Source organism: Amaranthus tricolor, chromosome 10 (assembly GCF_026212465.1).
Source record: "Amaranthus tricolor cultivar Red isolate AtriRed21 chromosome 10, ASM2621246v1, whole genome shotgun sequence".
In the NCBI taxonomy this organism is placed as follows: domain Eukaryota; kingdom Viridiplantae; phylum Streptophyta; class Magnoliopsida; order Caryophyllales; family Amaranthaceae; genus Amaranthus; species Amaranthus tricolor.
Window position 1 is genome coordinate 927501 of NC_080056.1, and position 25518 is coordinate 953018.

Consider the following 25518-nt stretch of genomic DNA (forward strand, 5'->3'; position numbering starts at 1 on the left):
TCGCATCTCCCCGAAAATGCTGATGAAGGCACCATTTCGAGGTACGCATATATTTGATAGGAGCTGTCTTATTTAGTTGTATATTTCAAATATTTGTATATATTTAGTTGTATATATATGTTTATTTACTTTATCATAGCTTCCAAGCTTTGACTTACGAATGTTCGGAGTTTTGGCAATGAATCATCCCCCTGAAACATACATTGGATTGTAATTACTTATTCTAATGTCTCTACTGCAAATATAATAAATAACAACTCAATAATTAGGAAAAAAAAAGTAAAGTAGCTATTCACAGTTATTAACTGTGAAGAGGTCAAAATAGGTCAAATATGCGAACAACTATTTTTGACTTGTTTTGACCTGTTCGCAATTAGTAACTGCGAACAGCCCCAAACCTCAGGTTTGAGAATTTCACGCTTACTTTTGGAAATAAGTTGAAAGTTATCTTATTTAATTCATTTTTTTGATAGTTTGTCTTATAGTTTTCATTAGGGGCGTTCAATGGGCCGAGCCCCCATTTTGAGCCCTTATCCAGCTCATGTAAAGTCCATGTTAACTTTAAGAGGCCCTGATCTGGCCTGGCCCAGCCTAATCTTAGCACAGATGAAAATTGGAATTGGATCAAAATGTTACCAAGGTACACACAAAACTAGAAAATAACCCGACTTAAAACTAAAAATTAATAAATATGCTTTTGAGAGTTAACTATTAATTATAGTATAACTTTAAAGTTTTGAAAAACGACACGACACGACATGATTTGTGACTCACATATATGTATTACACGTTAGACTCGTCACCCACGACAAGGCATGTTGGCCTGCGTGCTCAAGTCGATTCATGGGCCATTGTTTGGTTGAAGTTGAACACAATAAGACACGACCCATTATGGTTCACTATGGTACTAATGACTTGTTACTTGTTAGGCACATGATTCGCTTTGACATGATATAACTCCCACTATGACACGACTTATTAAACTTATGGCTCGAGCTGACATGATTGACTTCATATTATTGGTGATCAAAATTTGATATTGTTTTGTTGATAGTTTAGGCAGATTAGGGAAATCATTATATGAATTCGAGATTATATAAAATCAAATGATATATGTGTTAATTAACTTTTAAGTATTAGGGGTAGTTCCAATATCATTAGATAAAATCTTGTTTTTAAAAATCATTTCTATTACTATAAAGTCAAATTTAAAGTTGATCACAAGTAATCAAAAATCTATTTTTCAAAAAAAAAAAATTCAAAAATCTATTTAATGTTTGATCATTTTTCACCATTTCCCCAAAATTATCTCTTTGATTTAATCATTTGAATATTTGTTCCAAGGCAAAAATATTTCACTTGAAATTTCAACCAATGAGAATTCAATAAAAGCCTCAAATTTTTCTTACAAACAAATAAGCTTATCCAACACCCATTTCCCTACTCAAATTACTTCAAGCAGAGAGATGGCTCTCCTCACTCTCTCTTCTACTCCTCCTATCACCTCCATTGTTCTTTCTTCTTCCTTGTGTAAGTCTCTTTTTATTATCATTTAATTTTCTTCTTAAATTCCTGCATTTTTTGTGTTAAACGTTTCTGAATTGTTTCAATGCTTGAAAATATTGTTGTTTTAACTTCTTAATTTTTGGTTTCTTTGAGATATTTTGTCGAGCAGTTGGTGTGCTTATTGGTTGTCGTTCAATAAGGCTCAAAATTATGTTAGTTTTTGTTTGTTTCATTTGTTTGCGCACTTGTTACAATCTTATTGTATATTACTCCGTCCCCATCAATTTGTTACATTTGTAAACTTTTGTTTTTTAATTTTCGGTTGTTTAGAAAACTTAGAAAGAACTTCAAATATATGAATGAGATTAAATGGGTTGTTTAGGAAAAATGTAGCAAATTCCGTAAAAAGCGTGGAAATGTTAATCAACTAAACTTCCCACTAATTGACTCTTCTCAGAATTTTAGTATAGTTGATTGTCCCAATTCTTTGATCCTTCAAATTGTTTAGTTTTGTTCTGAGGATAGAATATAGATTATGCTATTTGCTTATGAGCTGGTAATCTTTCATGATGAAAAGGAATGTGTTTACATCCCTTTTATTGATGTTTTGTCCATAAAACTTCAAAGGGTACCAAGATTAATGTTGTGGGACAGTGGAAGCAAAGATCGAAAAACAATCACGAAAACAACAAAGATTCAAACAAACAATAGAGAAAATCACACCGAAAAATTTAACGTGGTTCACTATTAAAGTGATAGCTACATCCATCTGCATCGAGAATAAACTTTTCACCATAGACCGTGAGATTACAAGATGAACACGAGAAACCACAACAATGGCTCCAAGCTTTTCTCTCTTAGTTTCTCTTAATTTGTATTTTTCGCCCCTTTCGTTTTAATTCTAAGATTATGAGGCCCTTTTTATATTTACCTCACTTTACAAAGAATTAAAAAAAATTACAAAGAATAATCATCCTAAAACTAAGGTAACAACCGGCCAAAAACAAAGAAAGTAACCGCCCGCAAACATCGTGGGAAATAACCGCCACAAAATGCCTGAATCAAACTGAAATCCTGAAATCCCGCAGCAACTCGCGGCCCGCGCCATTTCTTACTGCTCGCGACTGAGCTTTGTTTTAAAACAGTAGCTTTCCTTCGACAGCTCGCGACCCGCGAACATAGTCCCTGCTTGCGACTTTCCCATTCTTCCCAAACAGAAACATTCCAGACACAGCAGCCGACTTGGCGTTGACCCGCTGAACTCAACCTTCATTTGATTCATCTTAAACCTGATCTTAGACTCGGTTCGAGTCACAAAATTCCAACAATTAAAAACAAGGGATCTTACAAATGTTCAAGATCTCCTTTTTAGCTTAATCATAACAGCATTATATCAGAAATTTCCCCGGAAATGATGTTTAATGTTGAGGTTGCCCCCCAATCTATGTTCCTCGGATTCTTCATTTTACCTCTATTTTACCTCCATATTCAGATCCTCAACATTCGGGACATGGGTATGACATTATGAACCTTTATTTTCAGATCCTCAACATTCGGGACATGGGTATGACATTATGACCCTTCATTTTGGAAATCTGTCTCTTGAACATGTATTCGCATCCAAAACAAGTGCGAGTCTGAGTAACGCAGCTCCTAATATTTTGACATTCTGCCTAAAGCTAGGCAAGACCACTGTGGCATTGTCGCCTTGCTAATTGCTCATGAACTGTAATCTGAGATGGGTACATAGAAATGATAAACTTCTAGACCAAACTAACAAAACTAAATAACAAAATGCTAACTTTGTACCCCATTCTCATGCATCAAATTGGGCAACACAAAGCTAAGAAGATTGATGACATCCCCTCTGTACTTTGCTACTATTACTTATCTGCTACCTTGATTTATATCTGATTTTTTTGAAGTTTATTTTCAGCAATCAAGCCGCAAAATGTTTCTGTTGCATTGCATCCAACATCTCGACTCGGCTTACAGGTTCATGCGCCACTAAGTGCTCAAAGAAGATGCACTGTTATCGCTATGGCTTCAGCTGCACAGGAACCAGCTGGAGAAGGTGGAGATGAATCTGGAAATGCAGAAGAAAGCACTCCGATTCAGAATCTTCCACTGGAGTCGAAGTTGCAGCTGCAGCTTGAACAGAAAATGAAGATGAAAATCGCAAAGAAGATTAGACTCAGAAAGAAACGTCTGATGCGCAAAAGAGTGATGAGGAAGAAAGGTCGATGGCCACCTTCGAAGATGAAGAAGCTTAAGAATGTGTAAGGGAAGCAACACAATTTCTAACTGTTTTTCTTTCGAAAAGATTATTTAATACGGTATTTTGTAGCTCGTTTTGAAGATGCGACCTAATTTGGTTTTGTGCTCTGATTACTTTGATGACAATACTTGTGCATTCGTCGTAGAAGACAAGCTTTGTCCTGTAGATGTCAAAGTGGATGAACAACAACATAGACAAGCATATTTTTGTTCATTTCAGCAGAATGTATATGATTGAGCAGTGTACTTTACTACCTTCTGTTTGTCACAATCTACTGAGGCCCGACTCCTGAGGGGCTGAGGACAATGAACTCGGAAATCTTTGTTTGGATCGAGCATTAGTTTTATCTTTTTGGGTATTCTTTTTGCATTAACGCGTGCTATAGGACCGTATGTAAGGCATTTGAAGTTCACAAAATCAAACTTTAAAAACGTGTGAACTTTTCAAAATTTAACAATCTTCTCACCTTATAATTAAGCACTTATTCGCTCTTGTAATCCCTCTTTAGTCGGGGGAATCCAAGCCTAGGCCTGCCTAGGCCATTATGCCGGTTGATTGAATACACTATTAATATTAAATTGTGTAACATATACGGTAACACAGAAATATTAGTCAAGTTGGTTCTACACACATGAACAGGTGAATGTTGCCCCACCCTATACTAGTTTTCTACATTCCCCCCTAAGGTGCAGCAATACGTTTCTCTACAAATCGCCATTCAACATTATTCGTGAGTTCCTGCCAAAAGATCGGTGATGTCAATCATGTAATAGATTGTTTATGAAAATCTAAATAAGAAAGGGAAAAGTAATCACTTGATTGTTTTTTCTTCTTTCTTTTCTTTTTATTCAATTGATAAGAATGGCATCTACAAATGTTAGGCTCATTAGCCAAACCTTGAAATGTTCAAGGGCTGTGAAGTTATATACAACCAATATGGACCATAAATTAATGAAATGTAAGAAAGAAACAATCTGCTCGAAACTGTTCGGTCTAGAAGGCTAGAACTGAATCATACCGTAGTGTGTATTAGACAAATAGTGATCAATTGGGCACAAAAGTCCAGTATTTGTCAGTGTATAGTCCTGCGAGATGTGTACAGTGTATAAATCTACTCAGGAGGAGGATTTTCGGCCAAAATCTGCTTCATTGATTAAGAGATGACTCGGTTGTTCTCGAACCACGTCAAACGATGTGAAAGAGTATGGCTGGAGCAAGATATCGGTGTTTTTGCCGGTTATTGTGAATCCAGTAGAAAACGGAACTACCTGCAAGCAACGAAATGATCCAGAATCATTCGGTCACAAGTATTTGACTTTACTTTTCGCTAATAACACGACAATGTAAAAGCCAGAGTCCCAACAATATGGGGTCGGCTATACCCGAGAAGATTGATAAACACCTCAAACCTACTACTAATTGCAGTCAAATGATCTAATTACTAGTTGATAGCAAGGTGTAAAGCACCTCAAAACATTACTCTAGTTAAAGTATAAGGGTAGTTTGGGCATGTGCAAGATGTACGACTGCATATGACCCCTTAAATCAAAGGGTTTCAATCTTTAGTTTACATTAGTTTTGCTTTTGTTTGATTGTCGGCATTTAGGTCTTAAAATTGCACAAAAAAATGTAGAATAAACAAGACCAAAAACATTTCTGTCTATTTTTGTTTTGCTCCTAAATGGAACCTCTATGTTAGTGTAACAAGTACCAACATGACTATGTCGGATGAAGTTGCCTGTCCAATGATTTAACTGGAATTTCGAAATTGTTCGTGTTTGTAACGACAAAATGAAGTGTCAAGATTCAAAAGCTATATTAGATGGCGGAGGACCCAACACAACTAATTGAAGTGAAAGAGGAGTCGAGAAGCAAAAAGCCAAAAACATTAGATTGTTGTCCCAAGCCACGAAACCTAAGATTCAGAGTAGCAAATTGTGTAGATAACAACAATTATGAGTCATGTTGGCTTTATAAAATATTAAAGAGCTATTCCTACGAGAGACCGTCTCACGGTAAGACGACATCAAAACAAGAAGTTTATAAGCTAAAAGTTTCTACAATTGGACTATTTAACCCAAGTATGAGGCACATCTCACGGTGAGACCGTCTCATACAAGAATTGTTGAGCATTAAAACCACACAGATCTAGTTTTAAGGGCTTCAAATATTACCTTCTTAGGACTTCGAAATGAATTCTCATCCATTACATTATTAGAGGTCAGAACAGTCTTCTTTGACCCAGCTAGCCGGACAGAATTTTCATTGACAGCAATGGATAGCTTGAGCTTCACATACCTATTTGCAAAATTCACGATCTGCGCAAAACATAACCTCTTTTACAACCAAAATCAACAATCTTTCTGGATTGTGAAAGTAAAGAGTATAAAGGTTCCAAACCTTGATAGTTATGTAATTCTTGTTGTCTGTTGCATTATTCCAACTAATTGCAGAGGCAACAAGAGAACTAGACGAACGAAGCCCAGTTTTAAGAAGAGTTGCACCACTGGATTTTGCAAAAAATAGTTGCATCCAGTAGCTTGGCGTACCATAGACACGTGAGGAATCATAGACGATTGCATCTGGGTTCCATCGTCTATCGTTAGTATTGACGAAAAGTGGAGCATAGCTTGCCATTTGAACAACATCACTGCACTCAAATAAATCTATAGCTTTTCAACAATATAAAAGGAGATCAGCTACAAAAACTTAGTATCACGTGAAAACCACTTGAAGTGGTGAAAACTGAAACGGGGTACATATTCAACTTTTCGGGTACATACTGTTTTGGTATTTTGGTAAATAGCTGCAACTTATAAATTGGGCGTACATAACAGTCTAAGAGGGTACATATTTTCAGTGGCAGTTTCGTAAATATTTTAAAAACTATGAACTCAAAAAACACGTGTAATCCCTTACGTTGAATATGTACCCCATTGAATGTGATATGTACCCATTCTGTGCGTGTCCACGGTTTTCACCAACTTAGTTGTTTCCATTTGATCATGCCCCTATACATAAATCTGGGAACTATTCAACAGTTAAATCGGCTAAAGGTATCAGCTAGCTAGCAAGGCTAAATAAATGATGTACTTGCCTATTTTTCTCTAATCCCATAAGGAACGCAGCTTCGGCCAATGCAGCGAGAAGGCTTCCTTTGCCAGCATCTTTTCCAGTCACAGCATACTCACTTACAAAAGCCTGGTAAAGGAAAAAATGTGAAACTTTTGTTTTATATATACAAGCAATTTTTTATTTGGCATTTAAAATGGAATTTTTTATATCAAAATACCGAAAGGCGAAGTACAAAACGAAGAAAATCTCTAATTTCTTAGAGGGTGGTTGAAGGGGCAACACTTCATGTGCAAAAACAGGCATCTAAACAAGCTTACTCTAGATCCTAGGATGATCATTTAGGATTTCATGATAAGCGACCCCGATCTTAACATAATTTGCAAGATAAGTCGCTATTTGAATTCGCGTTTTGCTCGAATTTGCCCAAAAATAGACTAAATCCAACCATAGTTCACTTTTTTTGGTTCGCAATTTGCAAGAAGATTAGCGAATCATGTGACACTGCCTTACACCCTTACCAGAAATCATTCTTTATAAAATTTGGTAAGTGACCAAAAAGCATTAGGATAAAGTAAATACATAGCAAATTCCTTTACTTATTTACCTTTGGCCCCCTACGTCGTGTATTGTCAAACTTATGATACTTGGAGAACATATCATTTGCGGATGTGTATATCTGTCATAATTCGAGACATGAAAGCGAACTTGTTAAATCAGGTGCTATAATCGTAGAAATACGTCAGTATCAGATCAAAAGAAGGATGTTGAGAATATACATGAAAATCATACAAATCGGCTGGATGATCCAATGGAGTAGATGAGCCATCACAATTTGATATAACTTGGATATCTGGATATGCTTTTCTTAAGGCAGTGAAAAACTCGAGGTAATTTCCTGGTTAGAAGTATACAAGAATGAATCTCAATATGATGTCATCAACAAGATTGAAGAATGTCAATAAACCAACTCAACCAAAAGTAAAAGCAGATGGTTGAGGCCCTAATGTATGTTATATACTCTATCTTACACAGGAGCCTTTTGAGCTAGAAGTGTGGATGAGAAGTGTAGATGCAACACAAATCTCCCTCATACTTTGAGTTACGTGGATGAGATTCAAGCCTGTGACCTAGGCTTCTAATACCGTGTCAAGCTACCAACGGTGAGAAGCATAAAATGACAAAATTGACTACAGAAGAGGCTTTGTATGAAAATCTAAATAACAATTACTATGGTACAAGGTGAATGAAAAAAGTGTACCTCGATAGTAAGGTTTTCCGCAATCTTCATTACCAATAGCAATGTATTTGAGATCAAAAGGGGCTGGATGGCCCATTGCAGCACGAAGAGAACCCCATTTAGACGAAGGATCACCTCTAGCAAATTCTATGCTGTCTAGCATTTCCTATATGCACAAGGAAAAAAAATCTACGAATAAATTGATTAAAAGACATGATGCTCACCAATTTTTCATGACATAACATGCTCTAAAAGGAGATGGTTATTGACAGCAAAGTCGAACAAAATCTTTAGTAATTATTTTGGTAAATATATATTATATATTTTCATAAAGATAACTCCTAACGTAAAGTCGAATAAAACGTGGAAATAACATACTTGCACAAATGCAGAAATAACCGCTGTTTCAACTTGATCTCGGTGACCAATTCCTATACATTAGTCAGAATAGCGTATATAACTATCAAAAATGAAATTTTAGACAGTATATGAGAGCATCAATCAAATAAACAGTGTCTTCGTAATTGATACCGTTATTAATTACCCAAACCGGAGCTGTTCCAAGATCTTCAGCCAACTGTAAAAATTCCGAATATATATAGCTATAACTCGGTGTATCCTTGATGGGGTAATAAAAAAATGAAGGTAGAGAAAAGTTCATAAGTCCTACTTGGAGGAATTCAAAGTAACCCAGTCCATCATCAGTCCAGTACATCCAAACATCTCCAAGATGTCCGGGCCTTTCTTCCCATGGACCAATAGTTTCTTTCCAACGGAAAGCATTTCTTAGCCATTCACCTTCAACAAAACAGCCGCCTGAAAGGAAACGTAAAGGAACCTTGAGAGAATGCCAAGACCACATATCTAAAATTTATAGCATTTAACAAACTTTACCTGGGAATCGGAGAAATCTCGGTTCCAAAGCAACAAGCTTTTCGAAGAGGTCCTTACGGAATCCATGCCCCTATATGAACGAATTAGATCAAGTGCAAGGGAAAATTCCCAACAAGTGTTAACGAAAAAGTATTTATTACTAGGAGTGCACGAGTTTATGCATCATACTTCCTCTCTCCACGGCATAAATCGCAAAGATGTTCAAGAGATCATAGCTCGGAGTTCAAGAAAAAACAATCCATTATCCGAATGCCATTAAGTGGCTCCCACCTAGGCGGGATTTGAGGGTCGGATGTACGTAACCTTATCCTTGTTAGTGACAACAAACAATTTGTTTCCAAACATTATGGCATATTTTCTTGATGGAAGATTTTCAAGATAAATCTATATATATATATATACATACATACATACATATATATATATATATATATATATATATATATATATATATATATACATATATATATATATATATATATATATATATATATATATATATATATATATATATATCTACCTTATAAGTGTTGGTTGGCATTCCTGATACTTGATCGATCCAAAGTACACCCTTTTTGGTGGTTGTTAACTGAAGTCGTGAATTCGAATTTGAACTTTTAGCTTCCAGCATAACCTCCATCCTTGTCCAATTAGCAACTTGAAGTGCATCAGCACTGCCATAATAAATTAGTAGAATTAGAATGCATGCGCAGATGGAGAATTATTCTTGTGATCTATACGTAGATCTTCCACAAAGGTACGACTCTTACATCACATTGACGGTAGCCAGCACTTCCCTTCCATTAGAGCTAGCCAATGACACATCAACGTTTATTGATCCCGCCGATCGAACATAAAAGACTACTTTATAGGTATTTCCTTGTTCAATGTTCTGCAATACAAACAACCCACCAATTCATTGACAATTATTCTATGGCATCTAGTAGCATTTGATAGGTTCTTCTTGCCTTCTAAAAAAATACTTAATGTTTTGGGTTGTAGATTTCTGTCACTTACCATCCCCCAAAATCCGGGGTTATAGACTCCTACGCCACCTTTTGGACAAACTTTAGGACCAATATCATCGCACAAAACATCCATACGAAGAGCCACTTTATTACGCTCAAAACATGATGAAAGTTCCGTAGCAGCCATTATAGTTGATTCATCTCCAATTAGTGACCACGGCTTGATGTTTGACGGGGTGTGGTGACCTCCAGCTTCAAAACCTAAAGCCACAAATTTTCTAGATTATACACTACTACAAGGCTCTGGGATTAATGCTCTGGCATTGTTGTTGATACACTACTGTACAGGTGAACTTTTCGGTCATTTACTGAAAATTGAAACAAATTTAAACCTTAGTTGTCTAATAAGTCTATCTCACGCAACCAAACAAGTTTCCCGTTTCCAAAACACATTAATAACTGAACTAATTATTTGTACCAATTACTGAACCATAGACCAAATGGAATTGTAAATCTATGGTTTTGATAGACTTTACAGTTTGAAAATATGGTTCAGTTTGGAATTCGGCCAAGGCGCTAATATGGTCTAGTTTCAGAATACTTATACGATCATGTTTTACGCTTTAGTATTTGGTAATGATTCAGCATCGTTATGCAATATGCATCAAACCAAATTGTGAATGCTTTGTGTATATGAAAGATTGCAAACTGACAAATGCAAAAAGGCAATGCCGTTTGAAAGCATATATCTCGTTCAAGTACGAGAATCAAAGAGGGAAAAACGACTCTAATTTGAGACAAACACATAGAACATACCTCTGTTGCTAACTAATTCCGCCCAAAGTCCACCTGATCCAGCATGATTAATCTCCTAGATACATAGCACATTGCACATACATCATTTTCAATGAAGCAAATTTTATCCACATTTCACAAAGAAATAGCTCTTTGAAGATCCGAGAAGAGAAAACGTAAACCAAAGATGACCTAGAAAACATGAGCGACGAATTACATGTAAAAAATGTTAAACATTGGACTAATTTTCTTAGTTGAAGATTGGTAGCCGAATAAAGTACTCCCTCTGATTTCATTTGTTCTTCTCATTCACTATTTTCATTCACTATTTTCGGGGATCTCAATGCAAACTTATAAAAAGTTAAAATTTAGAAAGTATATATACGAATCTATCAAGATCCCACATGAATATGTTTTCTCATATAGATCGACCAGAAATCATAGTCAAAGTTTGACACTACGAACAACATATGAAAACGAAGGGTATAATCTTTGACAATAATGGTCTATCACAATGATTTGTTTTGGTTAATGTAACCAACTTCATATTATCATATTATTCGGATCAAGGCTTTGACATAAGAAAATCGATGTTTGAAGAAATTGACCTCAAAGAATATCCCAAACAATGTATCAGGAATCGTCCGGCCGGAAGCAGAAGCATCCACAATGAGTGCAGCTGTTTCAGTCTGTTTAAAGAACCTTCCAATCCCTTTGGAATTATACAAAGTATATGACCCAATTATTAGCAGAAGCAAAAGACAATATCCACCCATTTCTGCCTCAACACATTAATCTTCAGCAAATCTTCAAAAAGCTACACAATATGTTACCAAATTTAGTAAAATCATCAATAATCACAACCAAAAGAAATACCAAAATAGAAATAACAACAAAAATGGGTTATCAGATAAACAGATGATCACAAAATACAAACCCTTTTCTGGGTTCATAATAAACTTTGAAAAGCTTGTAAAATTTAATCATGATCATGATTTTAATTATGATCATCAAATTAAAAAATTTAAGATTGTAAGAAAAAACCCAGATAATTAAGCACCTTAATCACTTAATTAAGCAACAAACCAAAAACCCCAGAAAGTAAAATGTGAAAGATCAAAAGTCAAAGTTGCAACCTTTATGAATGCAATTCAATTACATTGTGTAATTAACATTCAAAATAATTGAAATGAGAAAAAAAAATTACAAAAAGATTCTCATTAGAGAACATAATCCAAACAATGATGGGTACAACTCAATCCCATTATTTCCATTATTCATTATAAAGTTTTAATCTCTGTCATCATTAAACTAATTTACTAAACATATAGCAATAAAGTGTACTTCATGATATATTATTCCCCTGCATTGCTTAGAGTTATGTAATGTTTACCTGCAAAATATTCAATGCTCAATTAATCTTCAATTGTTTTGGATAAGAGAAAATTAATGGATAATAATAAAATAAATGAATAAAAATATATGTAAAGAAAAAAAAATGGTAATTGACCAAAGAAAATAAATATGGCTTTGCTTTAAGGGAAGAATTCTTTAGCCTAATATAACAACATTACAATCCATAGTGAAACTTAATTAGAATGATTGGATTATGGATAAGGCAACAAAATAACATTTATTGTGTAATGTGGTTATTAAGTGGCTTTCATTTAGATGAGATTCAAGGTTGAATATAACAACCTCACTCTTGTTAGTGGTAAGACTAATAAAAAAATAATTTCCGATCGAGTCCAGGTTACAAATGTCATATATAAATTCACATAAATATAATATGCATTTAATTTAATGAGTTATTTTAGTGGAGTATTTTTTAATAGTGGTTGAGTAAAATAGAGATTAGTCTAATTCTATATTTTTACTTCCACAATAAAACATCTACTCGTCTAACTATTTTAAGAATAGACTCTTGATTATCTTTTAGGTATAATAGGAATATTTTTATCTATCAATAAAAAGTTATTTTCAAATTTTCTTAAAATAATTTTTTAAGATTCAATTCTAGTCAATAATCTTTTAAAAAAATCAACGTGTCCTTTTGCGTCATGCAATGTTTCCTACTACTTAAATGATGTAGGACATGCACCCTTATCTAAAACGGTATGTATTAGTAAGAAAATGAAATAACAATAACCAGTCAACATCCCCATGTTCTGAGCATATTCACTTGAAACTAAATCATCTAAACAATTGCTATGATATTTACTTAAATATTCAATTTTAAAATTTGACAATATTTTCATCACGGATTGTCAATTACACCGATAATTAAATCATCTAAACAATTGCTATGATATTTAATTAAATATTCGATTTTAAAATTTGATGACATTTTTATCACGGGTTGTCACTCACACTGATGATTAAATCATCTAAACAATTGCTATGATATTTAATTAAATATTCAATTTTAAAATTTGACGATATTTTCATCACGGGTTGTCAATCACACCGATGATTAAATCATCTAAACAATTGCTATGATATTTAATTAAATATTCAATTTTAAAATTTGACAACATTTTCATCACAGGTTGTCACTCACACCGATGATTAAATCATCTAAACAATTGCTATAATATTTAATTAAATATTAAACACAAACTAAACATACACATATTTTTAATCATATTAAACTAAAATAAATCATCTAGGCAAGGTGAAACTAGACTTAAGCTAAGGTGCAAGGTAGTCTTTTGAATTGTTGTTCTAAAGATTACTACAAGAATAAAGAAAAACAAGTTGCTTATTGTGTAACATTGCAGAAAAAGCCATTCAAGGATTCACATTGGGTAGCGTTCACCCTAAAAAAATTGCAACAATAATCAACACTTGATGAATTTGACACAGCATCTATCGTCCACAAGAATAAGCTTGCAATTCGTGCGAAAAATGTCAGACATGGAGAGTTTTTATAATACTCTACTAATGACTGAACTTGAATATACAGTTAAAATAAAACATACGAAGCAGCCTGGGATCCTTGTTGTCTTTTGTTTTCAGAAAATATATAGTATTATATTCTACGGACTATCCTTCAGCGAGGAGAACAAACTGCCACTGTGTGGAAACAAATACACGAAGGGGATTTTGTTTGCGAGTAGTTGCAGAATTGGACAATGGCGGGTTTAACTTCTCCATAAACAAGACGACATGTGAAAGTTAAGTCATTCACTTCAAATAAACCTAAAATAACAAATAATTTCAGGTAAATAGTGGTAACACGAGTTATTGAAAATGCACCTTAACATTAACTTCCAAAAAAATTGACGATGTACCTTGAACATACTCGACAAAACAAAAATGGTGATGGCAGATTCACGCCAAGGACTACCTTTCACAAGCTACAATCAATAGCCTACAAATAATTCAACTATCAGAGACAAATATTTGGAAGGACACAGGACAGGCAGCTCAACTAGGAATCATAAGATGATAATTTCGGACTGTTTGATAATTAGTACTCCTATTATATAGTGAAAATGATAATGAGAATATAATCTAACTTAGTTGCAAAAATTACTTAACAAGGTTTTTAGTTATGTTTGTTGTACTCTAATCACTTTCTAAACTTCATAAAATTCATTACCATCTATAACGACTAGAAAATGTTATATTAAGTGATAATGATAAATATACTAAAAAAAAGTGGTAATGATAAATTGTGAAGAAAAATGCATGTTTAAGAATGAGTGTTTTATTACTGTGGGAATAATGTAACACATTTCATCAAAATTAAGACCAAAATTCATCCCCTTTTACCATTAGATACCATTAAACAGACGGAGTGTTGGAGACATAGGAGGTTAAGAGCGTGTTCAACATGTTCGAGCGCACAGGGCCCCGAAAAATTAGAGGCCTTAATATTAAATTACTTAATATACGTTAGGTGTTTAAAGATACAAAATTAAAAGAAAAATATCATAATTTTTAAAATTGCACAAGGTCTTCATAGAATTTGTCAATTTTTGCTCCGATACAGAAGAAAATACCTTAACTAAGGAAGGATGTGAGAACGAAACAAAAGAGGGTAGGTGCAGCAAAATCCGGTGCTCCAACACTGAATCATAAAGACGGAGTCAAATACGCATCCTTTAAAGAATACTTGAATAAGAGGGAAGAGAGGGATTATTACCACAGATAGCAAAGGTCCCTGTTTAAACTTATTATGGAAAGAAAATGCAATTGGCTTGGGACTGTCCCCAGGGCCTCTGATAAATCCACTGGATACACAGGAAACAGTTGGCATCATTTAGCATGTATTTTCATCGGCATTGCATTTAGCATGACCAAAATACAGATTTGGGTGCTGATGCATGAAGGACACATGCAGAAACATGAACGAGAAACTCACACTAGTGAAGTTGCTATCAACGGAGTCCTTCTAACATCATATATGGCAATAAGACCCTGGTATGATTCATCTCCGTCTTTAAAAGACAAGGCCAAGCGTTCTCCTGAAGCATCCCAAGCTATCTTCTCAATTGTCTGACTGTATTAAATCACAAGTGTCCAAGTGATACATGATTATTAAAACATGACAGCATATACAGCTTAAAAAATCATACATGCATCGAGAATTTTCTCCAATGATGAACAGGAGAAAAACAATTTTGTAAAAGAAAAGGAAAATCATTCCAGGAGTTTTCACAAAGTTTTAACTTCTCTGTTTTAAACCTCTGCTCCTCTAGTCTGTATTTTGAATCATACAACAAAATCTACTTTTTCCAACAAAAGAGCAAGGTTATTATCATATTTCAGTCTTTCAGGCTGTGAAGACATCACCATACTAAAAAGCTCTTTGAACATGCTAATTAATAACAGCTTCCTTGTATTACTCCCCTAGGATCAAAGCAACAAACTGAATGTCAACACATGCAAGTTTGTAGTTCATACATACAAGATATTTCGCAGTATCTCAGAGGTATATAAACTTGAGTTATTCAATATCAAAGCACATTGTCAGCAAATATATTGACTATGTTACGTGGACTCGAGTATTGATGTTGGATGCTGCTATGTGTCCAAGTGTTGGATATGTCTAAATATTCAATTTTATGCCTAACTTGAAGTGTCTAAGTGCCATACCAATGTCCAAGTATCAAGGATCAGACACGGGTACGTGAAGCAAAATGAAGAGTCTGAATAACATAGTATATTGATTAGGTACGAATTTGACGGAAGGGAAGACGGTTAACGGAAAACATAATAGTACCTGCGCGTTAGAGTTGCTATCTCGGGTAGCTCAACCGGAAGTAAGTGCGCAACTGTAAGGAAAAAAAAAAGAGTTAAAAGATACAGCACAAATGGAAAAATACAAAATTAAAAGGCATAGAAAAAGAGAAAATGATTTTACGCACCAAGAGATGGAGGCTTTGATGCAAAGTGAATTGATCCCAGGGTACAGGATTTAGAGAAGGAAAGCAATATCATACGTCCATCCGGATCCCATGAAGCTCCCTGTAATAAAAATTAAAATAAGTTAACATGATATAGATGTATTTCCAGGAAAAAGACCGTTTTACTATTTCAGTGAGAAGTCAAGGTGTAACAGGTAGCAAGCATCTCACATTCGTAACAGAGGCTTTTGTCAAGAGTGATACTAAAAAGAGAAAGCTTTAACTGGATTTACAACTAAGATAATAACTAGAAAGCTGCAATTATATGGCCAAAAAAAAGTAAAAGTAAACTGAGCTATAAAACCAATTTAAAGCAATCAAGTAAATTATTAAAAATTTACAGCAATCTCCAGCCAAAGAAAAGGGTAATAGTCAAGTTAACAAGATATTTGCTCACCGTAACAAAGCCACTACTTGAAGACCAAGGTTGTGATGTCCACGTCCCAGTCTCCCACAGATAAAATGTTCCATCACTGTAAAAGAGCAAAGCTTGACTAAATAAATCTGATGGAATATCAAGATTTAAGACGGTACAAAATCAGGAACATACAACTTGGCTGCAAAAAAGTAATCCCCAGAAGGTGACCATCGCAAGATTGATATGCCTCCTAATCCTCGTCGAATAGGATCTCCATGACCTAAATTAGTAGGAGCTACAACTCAATCAAAATTGGACATCTGAAAATAAACATTACACAGCATCACAAGTTTTTTCAACCAACCAGACTATCACCAATTCACCATATAATGAATTTCACTACTTTGCTGCTATCACACTATAGACTTTAGAACAATCAAGGAGAGAGCAGAAAAATCTATATACGGAACCAGGTCTATAGTCAATTCTTCAAACTCCAGAGAAATAAGTAAAAGATTGGTCTTCTTTAGTTTAAAAATATTCTATGAAAATAAGATTAATGAAAATACTTCTCTTTCCGCACCCTCAATGATGGTGTTTAATTGAAGGTGAAAAAGATAAATTGATTCATAGCAACTCTTACCAAGGCTAACATTTCCTATTGGCTATGGTTTTTGGTGCACATTTGTACATAAAATTAAGGAAATTGGTGATGGTAAGAAAGTGTATTTCGGCGATTTCCTAAATACATATAGAAACATGCCTTATTTTTGAAATTTGCAATAACGATCCAGAAACATCAGAACTGTATGCACACAGCTGTGCACACAGCTTTAAGACAGTGTAACAACAATAATTTCCAAACACACAACAATGGCCAGAGGCATGACAGAGCAACATTTCTATTCAACTTATGAAGTGAAATAGATCCATTGAAAAGTATTTGTGACTGGAGATTATTTTTATGGAAGTCAAAACAAATGTGAATTTTCATCAAGAGATGGACCTAAGATGCTAAGATAGTCTAAACATTAGACAGAAAGGCCTCCAGTTACCAACAAAAAGAGACAAGGAGCAGAAGAGATCCTTCAGCTATAAGGTAAAAGTTCTACAATTCCGTTCATAAGGCATGCACGTGCTACAGAGGTAACAACAGTTAGAAGAAACTAGCAAAGTGCATCATTTAGGAGGGATATAGATTGGGCTTTGACAACTCTATTTTGACTTTTGACATAAACTAAGGAATTGGTTAAAACTCAAAAGCTTACGTTGACTATTTCCCTTCTTATGGTTAACAGGATTTGCTTCTTGTAAATGACCTATTTTATAATCAAATAAAGTTGAAGCTCATAATCATTTCACCATATTACCTTACAATTTATAGCATTTCAGCCGCTTTGTCGCCAAAAAGTACTAATAAGACTACATCAGGCTCATGTGCTCATCAGATGACTTAGAACTTAAAACTGATTAAAGTAAATCCAGGAGTATTTAAATACTCCTCTATTAATCTCATCTTGCCTCATTACACAAGTTTATGTATAGAAAGCATAACATGTGAGTGGGCCATGGGAATAGAGGAAAGTGAGAGGGAAATCTCAAAATAAATTTTAAAAAAGGGTAGTCATGTGGACAAAGAGAGTACTTCTAGGCAGAACCTTAAGGTCATCTTTGAGTTCAATAGCTCCACACGTTTGTAAGCATAAGTGGTGGTACTATGGCAGTACTTATAACAATTATGCTAAAAATAAATATTCTGTTGTGGGCCTCAAACCCATGAAAAGAAAAGAAAAAAAAGAACTTGACTTCATTATTCCTTTTTACATATATTAGAATGACAAAAATTAACCTTTTTCATCCTTAATATCTAGAACTATAACACTTCACAGCATAATAGTGAAAAACAAGTTTATCCAATCTTTCATAGACAACAACTTCAAAATTGTTAGGCATATAAACATGAAAGTATGACACTATGACAGCTACATCAAGGAAAATCCTAGGTCAAAAATCAACAGAAGCCACATAAAAATTCAAACATATTATTACCTATACTATCATTAGTTCTGTTAAATTTTAGCAACAAATGATAATGAAAAACAAGTTTATCCAATCTTTCGTAGACAACAGCTTCAATATTGTTAAGCATATTAAACATGAAAGTATGACACTATGACAGCTACATCAAGGAAAATCCTAGATCAAACATCAACAGAAGCCAATAAAATTCAAATATAAAATTATCTGTATTATTATTAGTTCTGTCAAATTTAGCAACAAATAATATAATCTCAGTGAGAACATCAAATTACACGCGTGAAGCAGTTAAGATTCATATATTTCTTCTGCTTCCCACCAATAGTCCTAGATCGTAGGTTGTTCCAAAGGTCAACTAAATTCATACAAACTGAATTCTTCCATACCTTGAGAAACGTCCCAAATGGTGAAAGCTGAGCTCTCATAAGAACCTGTTGCTAAGTATGTTTGGATAAGTCAAGAAAAGCCAGCATATTATGCCACAATAAGATAAAAGATGCATAATATTTTCATTGATCCAGATTGACACAGCACAGTAGAGGAATTTATATGTGAAAATTGCCATTAAATTTGATGAAGAAACGATAATCAGAAGACGGAAGCTAAGATACAAGGTATTTACTAAAAGAATCACTACTCATATCAATCAACCATATCTTGAATAAAAACAGTGAATTTCAACTAAATTCCTACTACTAATGAAAGGTACCCACATAGCCATAGAGTAAAGATAAACATGTCGTTTGGTTGCTACTAATGAAGCCCTTATTGACTTATCGCTGAAAACCTCTGGAATTTCCTACTACACACGGCATAACTAAAGAAAGGTTCCCACATAACTAAGGAGTAATCTACAAGTTCATTTGTCATCTTTGACAATCCCTTAACAGTATATAATATGCAAAAATAAACTAGTCTAAAAGTAGGAGCAAGATTGGCCAGAACTGCAGGACTGGAAAGTTCAATTTACATGTCAGCAATTCAATTATAGGATACAAGGATGGAGCATGAATGCAGGAGTTTGGAAGTCTAGGAAGTGAAAATCACACGCAAGCTGGAAATGAGATAGCAAATGAGCACAAAACCGATCCGGGTGGGTATCATAGTCAAGCTACTAAATAAAACAGCACATGCTAAGATCTAGAGCTTTCTTGCCTAGGAAATGGTAAAGTAATGAAATTCTTGACAAAAGTTGACTACAAATAAAAGCCAAGTGTCTAAAAGATGAAAACCACAAAAGAATAGCTTTAGACAATATCTAGAAGGGCCTTCTCTCAGAATGTCATAATGGATGAATCTAGACCTCCTTCAGAAAGGAATCTATGGCCTATGAAATAGATTCACCAACCAAAATTGAGAGAACACTATTGAAGCGGTTACGCTTTTTCCTTACATCACTGCTATTTATAAACATCCATGTAAAGATACATTTATTGAGCATTGGTAAGACGCATGCCAGGTGAAAGACATTACAATGTGCAAAAGTACTCAACCATGACAAAGCCATCATTCCCCTGTGCTAGTGCCTAGTAATATGGTGAAGCAATGAATTCAAAAAAGAACGATAAAATATAGAATATATACATGGCATGAATTAGTAAGGATATCTTCCATCAGGACTCCAAGACAGTGCACAAATGTGCTCACCACTGTGACTCTTAAGAAAATCCACCAGTGTCCATCTCATGCCAGAGCCCTTGGAAATAGAGCCCACAAAAGGGGCAGCCCCAGACCTGACAGATGCTGGATTGCCAGGATATGAAGCGGCCCATATGCAAACTCCACCCCTGTAGAATAGTAAAACCAATGACTGGATTATATAAAACAGGAATAAGTAAACACAAAACATGAAAAAGAAGGGAAATTTCATTAATGAAAAGCTTCACGATTCTCACCTGCATGCAACGGAGAGTGTTCTCCCGCTGTTTGGTCTCCATTCAACAACTTTAACTTCTCTCTGAAAATCACCATGCAAAATGCTAGGTTCCTTGCCCTCTGATAAAATCATAAGTCGCTCCATAAGTAACAACAAGATTGACGAAAAGAAGTTCCAGCGGAACTGTACATCACATTGACATTTCAACAGAAACTGTTTTCCTATAACAATCACATTGACGAAAAGAAGTGCAATTCATTTCAACAGAAACTTTATCCTATACCAGTCTATTTCCCAAATTATCCAAACATAGTTTGTTCAATTAACCACGGGAAATGTCATAAGAAAACTCAAGGAACAAAATGAAATATAGTCATGTCAAAACTGAGAGAAAATCTAGTGATATACCAGGATCATCATAGTCACGAATAGTAACCTGATTCGGCCCAGATATAAAAGCCAATATATGCTTGTGTTGGTGCCAAGACACTCCTTGTAAATTCACTTCTGGCAGCAAATGCATCTGCAGAACTAACAAAGCATGAGTGCTGACAGATGGGTACCACTTATCTTAAATCTCAATTCATAAGTCTTTATCCATATTGATGTATAGCGCAAAAAAGGGGTTTCAATCGCAATTATGGTAACGGTCACGGTGATGCGGTCATTGTACCACCAAAATATCGACCAAGATCATGGAATATTCCTTAAATTGACCCACGCAGTTGTTTAACACCTTTACGATGCAATATAAAATCGGTAAACTTAAAATACTTTGCAATTCGAACGATACGATACACCATAAGGTGCAATCTTTTTTTTGCACTATGTATTATGAGACAGATTCATGATAGACTTGTTTTACACCATATGACTCATTGATCCCCACGTTAAAAGTAAAGTTTTCTGGTCTACACCAAAGATTCAGTAGATGACCATGAGTTTTCTGCCATACAATGACAATGTTAAAACTTAAAAGTAAATTGACCTACACAGTTGTGTTACACTATTATGAAGTTATTGAATTTGATGTTTTGGCACAAGCTATCAGATTAGTGTAATCATCATCATCATCATAATCCAATCATCTGATTAGTGCAACCATACAGGTACAAACTTGACAGTGGGACATAATATACCCAGCAGAGCCAATTTTAAGCTTATTGAATGTTAGACTAATATCTTCTTTTCAATTTTGATGGGATGGGAGCAAATCCTATCAATAATGTGACACTATTATCGTGTTACACCAAACTATAATAATACTTTACAGAATGCAGCTGTCATCAAGAATTTGATATATATCAAAGCTTCTGAGGCTAAAAACAATATAAAGTAAAGCAGCTTGTCGAAAAGCAGTTTGACTTCCATATATAGTACACAAGCAAAATACTCAACAACGATTAAAATTGAATTTTGACAAGATCAAAGAGCGTTATACATCAATCTAAGCTATCTTGCATTCCCCATCAGAATCTCAAAGATGTTAGAAACATGCTTGACGTGAGCACTATAGCAGCCAAAGTGCATCTTTTACTAGAAACTTGATATTAAGGCACCCAATAAACAGCCAGATAGATATAAGCAAGGAACTACAATCACCACAAAGTCAATTTCACAAATTTCCAAAGCTAAAGAACATAAAAGTTCCTTTCAATCATAAGCATATAATCCTTCAAAACTACTAGTCTCCTTCAACTTACTAGCAACGAACTTCCCAAAAATTCAAACAGATACTAAATGACATTTCATAGTCCAATATAAGCTAATTCTTCCTTTTTTACTTCTCACTTGAATTTGAAAACTTTTGGAGAGAACTGATGGAAGTATTAAAATATGAAAGAAGTATCAATTAATTTGTGTAGTACAACCAAAGTCCAAATCAAGGGTGTAAATTTTCTACATAAATTTCAAAATTAATTGCACCCACATCAATCAGTTCAACCAAAAACACAACCAAAAAAGAGGCTGAATGATCAAGAAAAATTCCAAAAATCAAAACATGTGAAACCAACAAATTCTAAATCCATTTTTCTACTTAAAGATAAAGAGCGTATCTTTATTATTATTCAGCTACAACAAATCAAGAAAGGGTAAAAAGCTTAAAACTGACATCATTAGGGCAAAAAATCCGCTTCACAACACCAATCAAAGCTGGAAAACCATTCTCCGGGATTCCTCCTTGTTCATCACCAGCATTACTATTGCGATCCGGCAATAGTAGACTATCAGATTCAAATTCCACAGGATTAAACAGCATACCCTATCATTAACAACAAAATTTCACATAAACAGACCAAATAAACAAAACATAATCTACTGAAAAAAAATATGATACTCTTCAGGAATTCTGACAATTGACAACTTTTTATTCTATTTACTACTTTTCCCGCCATTTCTTAACATTTGCTAGCTATACCTACAAGATAAACCCTAACGATCAACTACAAACTGTGTCGAAGAAATATCAAATAAGATAAACCCTAACAATCAACCAACCAATTAAATAGCAATGCAAGATAAAATAATGACTTACAATAACTTTTCCATAGCTTTCCTTAGATACATTATCGGATAAATTATCAGCAGTAACTACAAAATTAACACAATTAGATTGATATTAATTGATCGGCGAATTGAACTCGAATAATAAGTGGAATAGAGAGAGTGAGAAAGCGTACTGAGATCTCTGTTGATTTCGCAAATGGTGACGGTTCCGGGTTGCGGAAAGGACGGCATTTTCAGGCACTTTACGTTACGACAATAATTTTGTGCTAGAATTTGACTATTTGAGAAGTGAGAACTAAGTAGGGTTTTAGGAGGAGGTTGTTTCCCGCCGAGTCACATTTGTTTAATCCTTTCAGTTTTGAATCATTTCCCTTAATATTGCTAAAAAAAAATTCCCACTTTGCACTATTTCCCACAATACCGTCCACGTGAAAAAATATTTTTTTTTTAAATTTTTCAGAGAAAACCGCCACTTGAGATGGCGGTTTCCCTCAAGTGCTAAAACGCCACATGAAGTGGCGATTTGGCCAAGCAAACCACCATCTTAAGTGGCGGTTTGGTCCCTGGTAAACCGCCACTTCATGTGGCGGTTTGCTTATGGCCTGCAACAATTTTTTTTTTCTTTCATTTCCCCTAAATAGTAAACGCAACCTGCATTAAACTAGTTCAATATCATCTATTCCATAATAATCAATTACGAACCAGCTTGATTTGAAAAAAATAATCATGAAAATAATGCGAAGATATATTACAATCATGGAAAGTCATACAATAAGTTCAAATCATATAAGAATGTACAAAGTTTGTTAAACTACAATCCCCGGCCCTTTTTGTTTTGCGCACCGGTGGATGATGATGGTGTGAACTCGTCAACCTCCGCAATGACATTAAGAGCAGGAGCTCGTCGTTGACTAGCACGCTGATATGTGATGATCCTGTGTGTCGCCTGAAGCGTAAGCACTGATGGATCAACTGGGCCCGGCATCGCCATGATCGCTGTTACATACATAAGTGTTTTTAAAAAATCATATAAATATTATCAGATTCAACATGTTATTACAAAATTAAAAAAAAAACATACTTTCTTGACCTTCGAGGGCATGTTTTCTTATTATGACCACTAAATCCCCAAAGGCTACACGTGTTACGAGGACGCGTCAACGCTGCATCCATTTCGTTCCGTATACGAGTTGATTGCGGACGACCCTTTCCACGCTTCGTTGAGGGATCTGGAACAACTGTAGGACCATTCCAAGGATCGCAGGTGAACATGTCTGGAATGGGCATGAAAGTCTTCTTATATGTCGATACGTATTTTGTAGTGCGAAATGAAGGGTCCACAAAAGTATCGTACGATATGTTACGAGCTCGACATACTGCAAGAACATGTGAGCACGGTAACTTGAAGATGGTTGGTTTCTGACATGTGCATGATGTTGCTGTGAGGTCAACCATGTAGGATTTTCCACCTTTTCCTGCTATCCTATTGCCACAACCAGTGGTGACCTCAAATATCCCACGCACTGTGTCATATATCCTAACATCATGAAAGCGTGCTTTTTCAGCATTCTTATCAATCGTATCAGTTGGTTTCTTCGCATACACATGTTCATTGTCTAATCTGTTTCTCCCTAAATCCCTCCTTGTGGCAAAGTATTCGTTAACCCGGAAGAATGTCATCCTAACCAATGAAGTGATTGGGAATGACCTGGCCCCCTTCATAACGCCGTTGAACGCTTCAGACATGTTTGTAGTTCTCACTCCATATCGATGCCCACCGTCATGAATCAAAGTCCATTGGCGCTCAGGAATAGAACCATCCACTAAGTACTTGTACGCGTCCTCATTAAGCTCTTTAAGGCGATTCATGTAGAAATTATACTTCCGAATCTTTGTCTGTTCAGAAGCTTTTCCAAATAAGTTCTTAACCGCTATGTTCTTAAACTTCTTATGCACGTTTGAAGCTAGATTACGTTTACAAAATCGATGGAATGCATATGGTTCTTCCCAACCTTTTCCAACTCTGTTCATTGCATGCAAAATTTCCTTGTGACGATCAGATATAACACATAAGCCGTCCCTTTTAGTGACATAATGCCTTATACAATCCAAGAACCAACTCCATGTGTCGTTGCTCTCTCCCTCCACAACGGCAAAGGCAAGTGGAACAATTGAGAATTTGCATTTATCGACATAGCAATCATAAGTGTGCCTCTGTACTTTCCATACAAATGTGTACCATCTATAGAAATAAGGGGATAATGATCCATATGCTGCAAATATAAACATGTTTTCCATGTGATTTCACATACACTTAATTGTTGATTGTGAGAAAGGAAAGTGTAAATTTGAATACAAGAATTTGTGATATTGAGGTATTAGAACACTTATTAGAAGGTTCATTTCAAATATAAAAGCTAAAAATACCATGAATATATACAAAAACCATTAAACTAACCCTACAAAGTAATAAACTTTCATTGAAGCATTTCATCAAACACTTTATATGCATACAAAACAAATCCTAAAATTCAACTACAAATGTGTAAAACGTAAGCTTAAATCATGAAAA

The 25518-nt window shown here is 34.9% G+C and overlaps 3 protein-coding genes across 6 annotated transcripts; 1 reads left to right on the forward strand and 2 right to left on the reverse strand.

The window, feature by feature from the left end:
• Nucleotides 1–1353: 1353 nt before the first annotated feature.
• On the forward strand, nucleotides 1354–4114 carry LOC130826078 (50S ribosomal protein 5 alpha, chloroplastic). Its single transcript, XM_057691604.1, has 2 exons — nucleotides 1354–1530; nucleotides 3443–4114. The coding sequence occupies exons 1-2, from the start codon at nucleotides 1467–1469 to the stop codon at nucleotides 3787–3789; spliced, it is 411 nt and encodes a 136-aa protein (XP_057547587.1). The 5' UTR covers nucleotides 1354–1466; the 3' UTR covers nucleotides 3790–4114.
• A 150-nt stretch (nucleotides 4115–4264) lies between these two features.
• Nucleotides 4265–12375, reverse strand: LOC130826077 (alpha-L-arabinofuranosidase 1-like). 4 transcript variants are annotated; one of them, XM_057691600.1, is made up of 17 exons: nucleotides 12147–12375; nucleotides 11362–11570; nucleotides 10775–10829; nucleotides 10008–10219; nucleotides 9761–9882; nucleotides 9511–9664; nucleotides 8991–9060; nucleotides 8767–8912; nucleotides 8628–8673; nucleotides 8475–8527; nucleotides 8118–8262; nucleotides 7636–7754; nucleotides 7464–7535; nucleotides 6882–6985; nucleotides 6185–6434; nucleotides 5959–6102; nucleotides 4265–5052 (listed from the first exon to the last, which is right to left on the reverse strand). In XM_057691600.1, exons 2-17 carry the CDS (start codon nucleotides 11527–11529, stop codon nucleotides 4900–4902), a joined length of 2013 nt encoding a protein of 670 aa, XP_057547583.1. In that variant the 5' UTR covers nucleotides 11530–11570; nucleotides 12147–12375; the 3' UTR covers nucleotides 4265–4899. The 4 variants fall into 4 exon arrangements, with proteins under 4 accessions (XP_057547583.1, XP_057547586.1, XP_057547584.1 ...); XM_057691603.1 differs by lacking the exon at nucleotides 12147–12375 and adding an exon at nucleotides 11961–12117; XM_057691601.1 differs by lacking the exon at nucleotides 12147–12375 and adding an exon at nucleotides 11890–12117.
• Nucleotides 12376–13286: 911 nt separating this feature from the next.
• On the reverse strand, nucleotides 13287–23273 carry LOC130826079 (aladin). The gene is made up of 16 exons (XM_057691606.1): nucleotides 23120–23273; nucleotides 22975–23030; nucleotides 22552–22701; nucleotides 20847–20961; nucleotides 20458–20557; nucleotides 20170–20349; nucleotides 18949–19007; nucleotides 16718–16805; nucleotides 16565–16640; nucleotides 16129–16228; nucleotides 15984–16035; nucleotides 15123–15260; nucleotides 14904–14991; nucleotides 14761–14828; nucleotides 14047–14126; nucleotides 13287–13954 (listed from the first exon to the last, which is right to left on the reverse strand). Exons 1-14 carry the CDS (start codon nucleotides 23175–23177, stop codon nucleotides 14766–14768), a joined length of 1323 nt encoding a protein of 440 aa, XP_057547589.1. The 5' UTR covers nucleotides 23178–23273; the 3' UTR covers nucleotides 13287–13954; nucleotides 14047–14126; nucleotides 14761–14765.
• Between the last annotated feature and the right edge of the window lie 2245 nt (nucleotides 23274–25518).

Bases quoted from the DNA above. Each gene is read 5' to 3' on its own strand.
- LOC130826077 (XM_057691600.1), bottom strand. From the start codon at position 11,529: ATGGGTGGATATTGTCTTTTGCTTCTGCTAATAATTGGGTCATATACT. The intron at 8,528-8,627 runs GTATCAATTACG...ACTAATGTATAG, and splicing joins GGTTTGGGTAATTAATAACG to GAATTGGTCACCGAGATCAA. The intron at 7,536-7,635 runs GTATATTCTCAA...GAATTATGACAG, and splicing joins CCGATTTGTATGATTTTCAT to ATATACACATCCGCAAATGA.
- LOC130826079 (XM_057691606.1), bottom strand. From the start codon at position 23,177: ATGCCGTCCTTTCCGCAACCCGGAACCGTCACCATTTGCGAAATCAAC. The intron at 20,558-20,846 runs GTATATCACTAG...TGATTTTATCAG, and splicing joins TCGTGACTATGATGATCCTG to AGGGCAAGGAACCTAGCATT. The intron at 14,992-15,122 runs GTGAGTTTCTCG...CTGTGTATCCAG, and splicing joins TTGATAGCAACTTCACTAGT to TGGATTTATCAGAGGCCCTG.
- LOC130826078 (XM_057691604.1), top strand. From the start codon at position 1,467: ATGGCTCTCCTCACTCTCTCTTCTACTCCTCCTATCACCTCCATTGTT. The intron at 1,531-3,442 runs GTAAGTCTCTTT...GTTTATTTTCAG, and splicing joins TGTTCTTTCTTCTTCCTTGT to CAATCAAGCCGCAAAATGTT.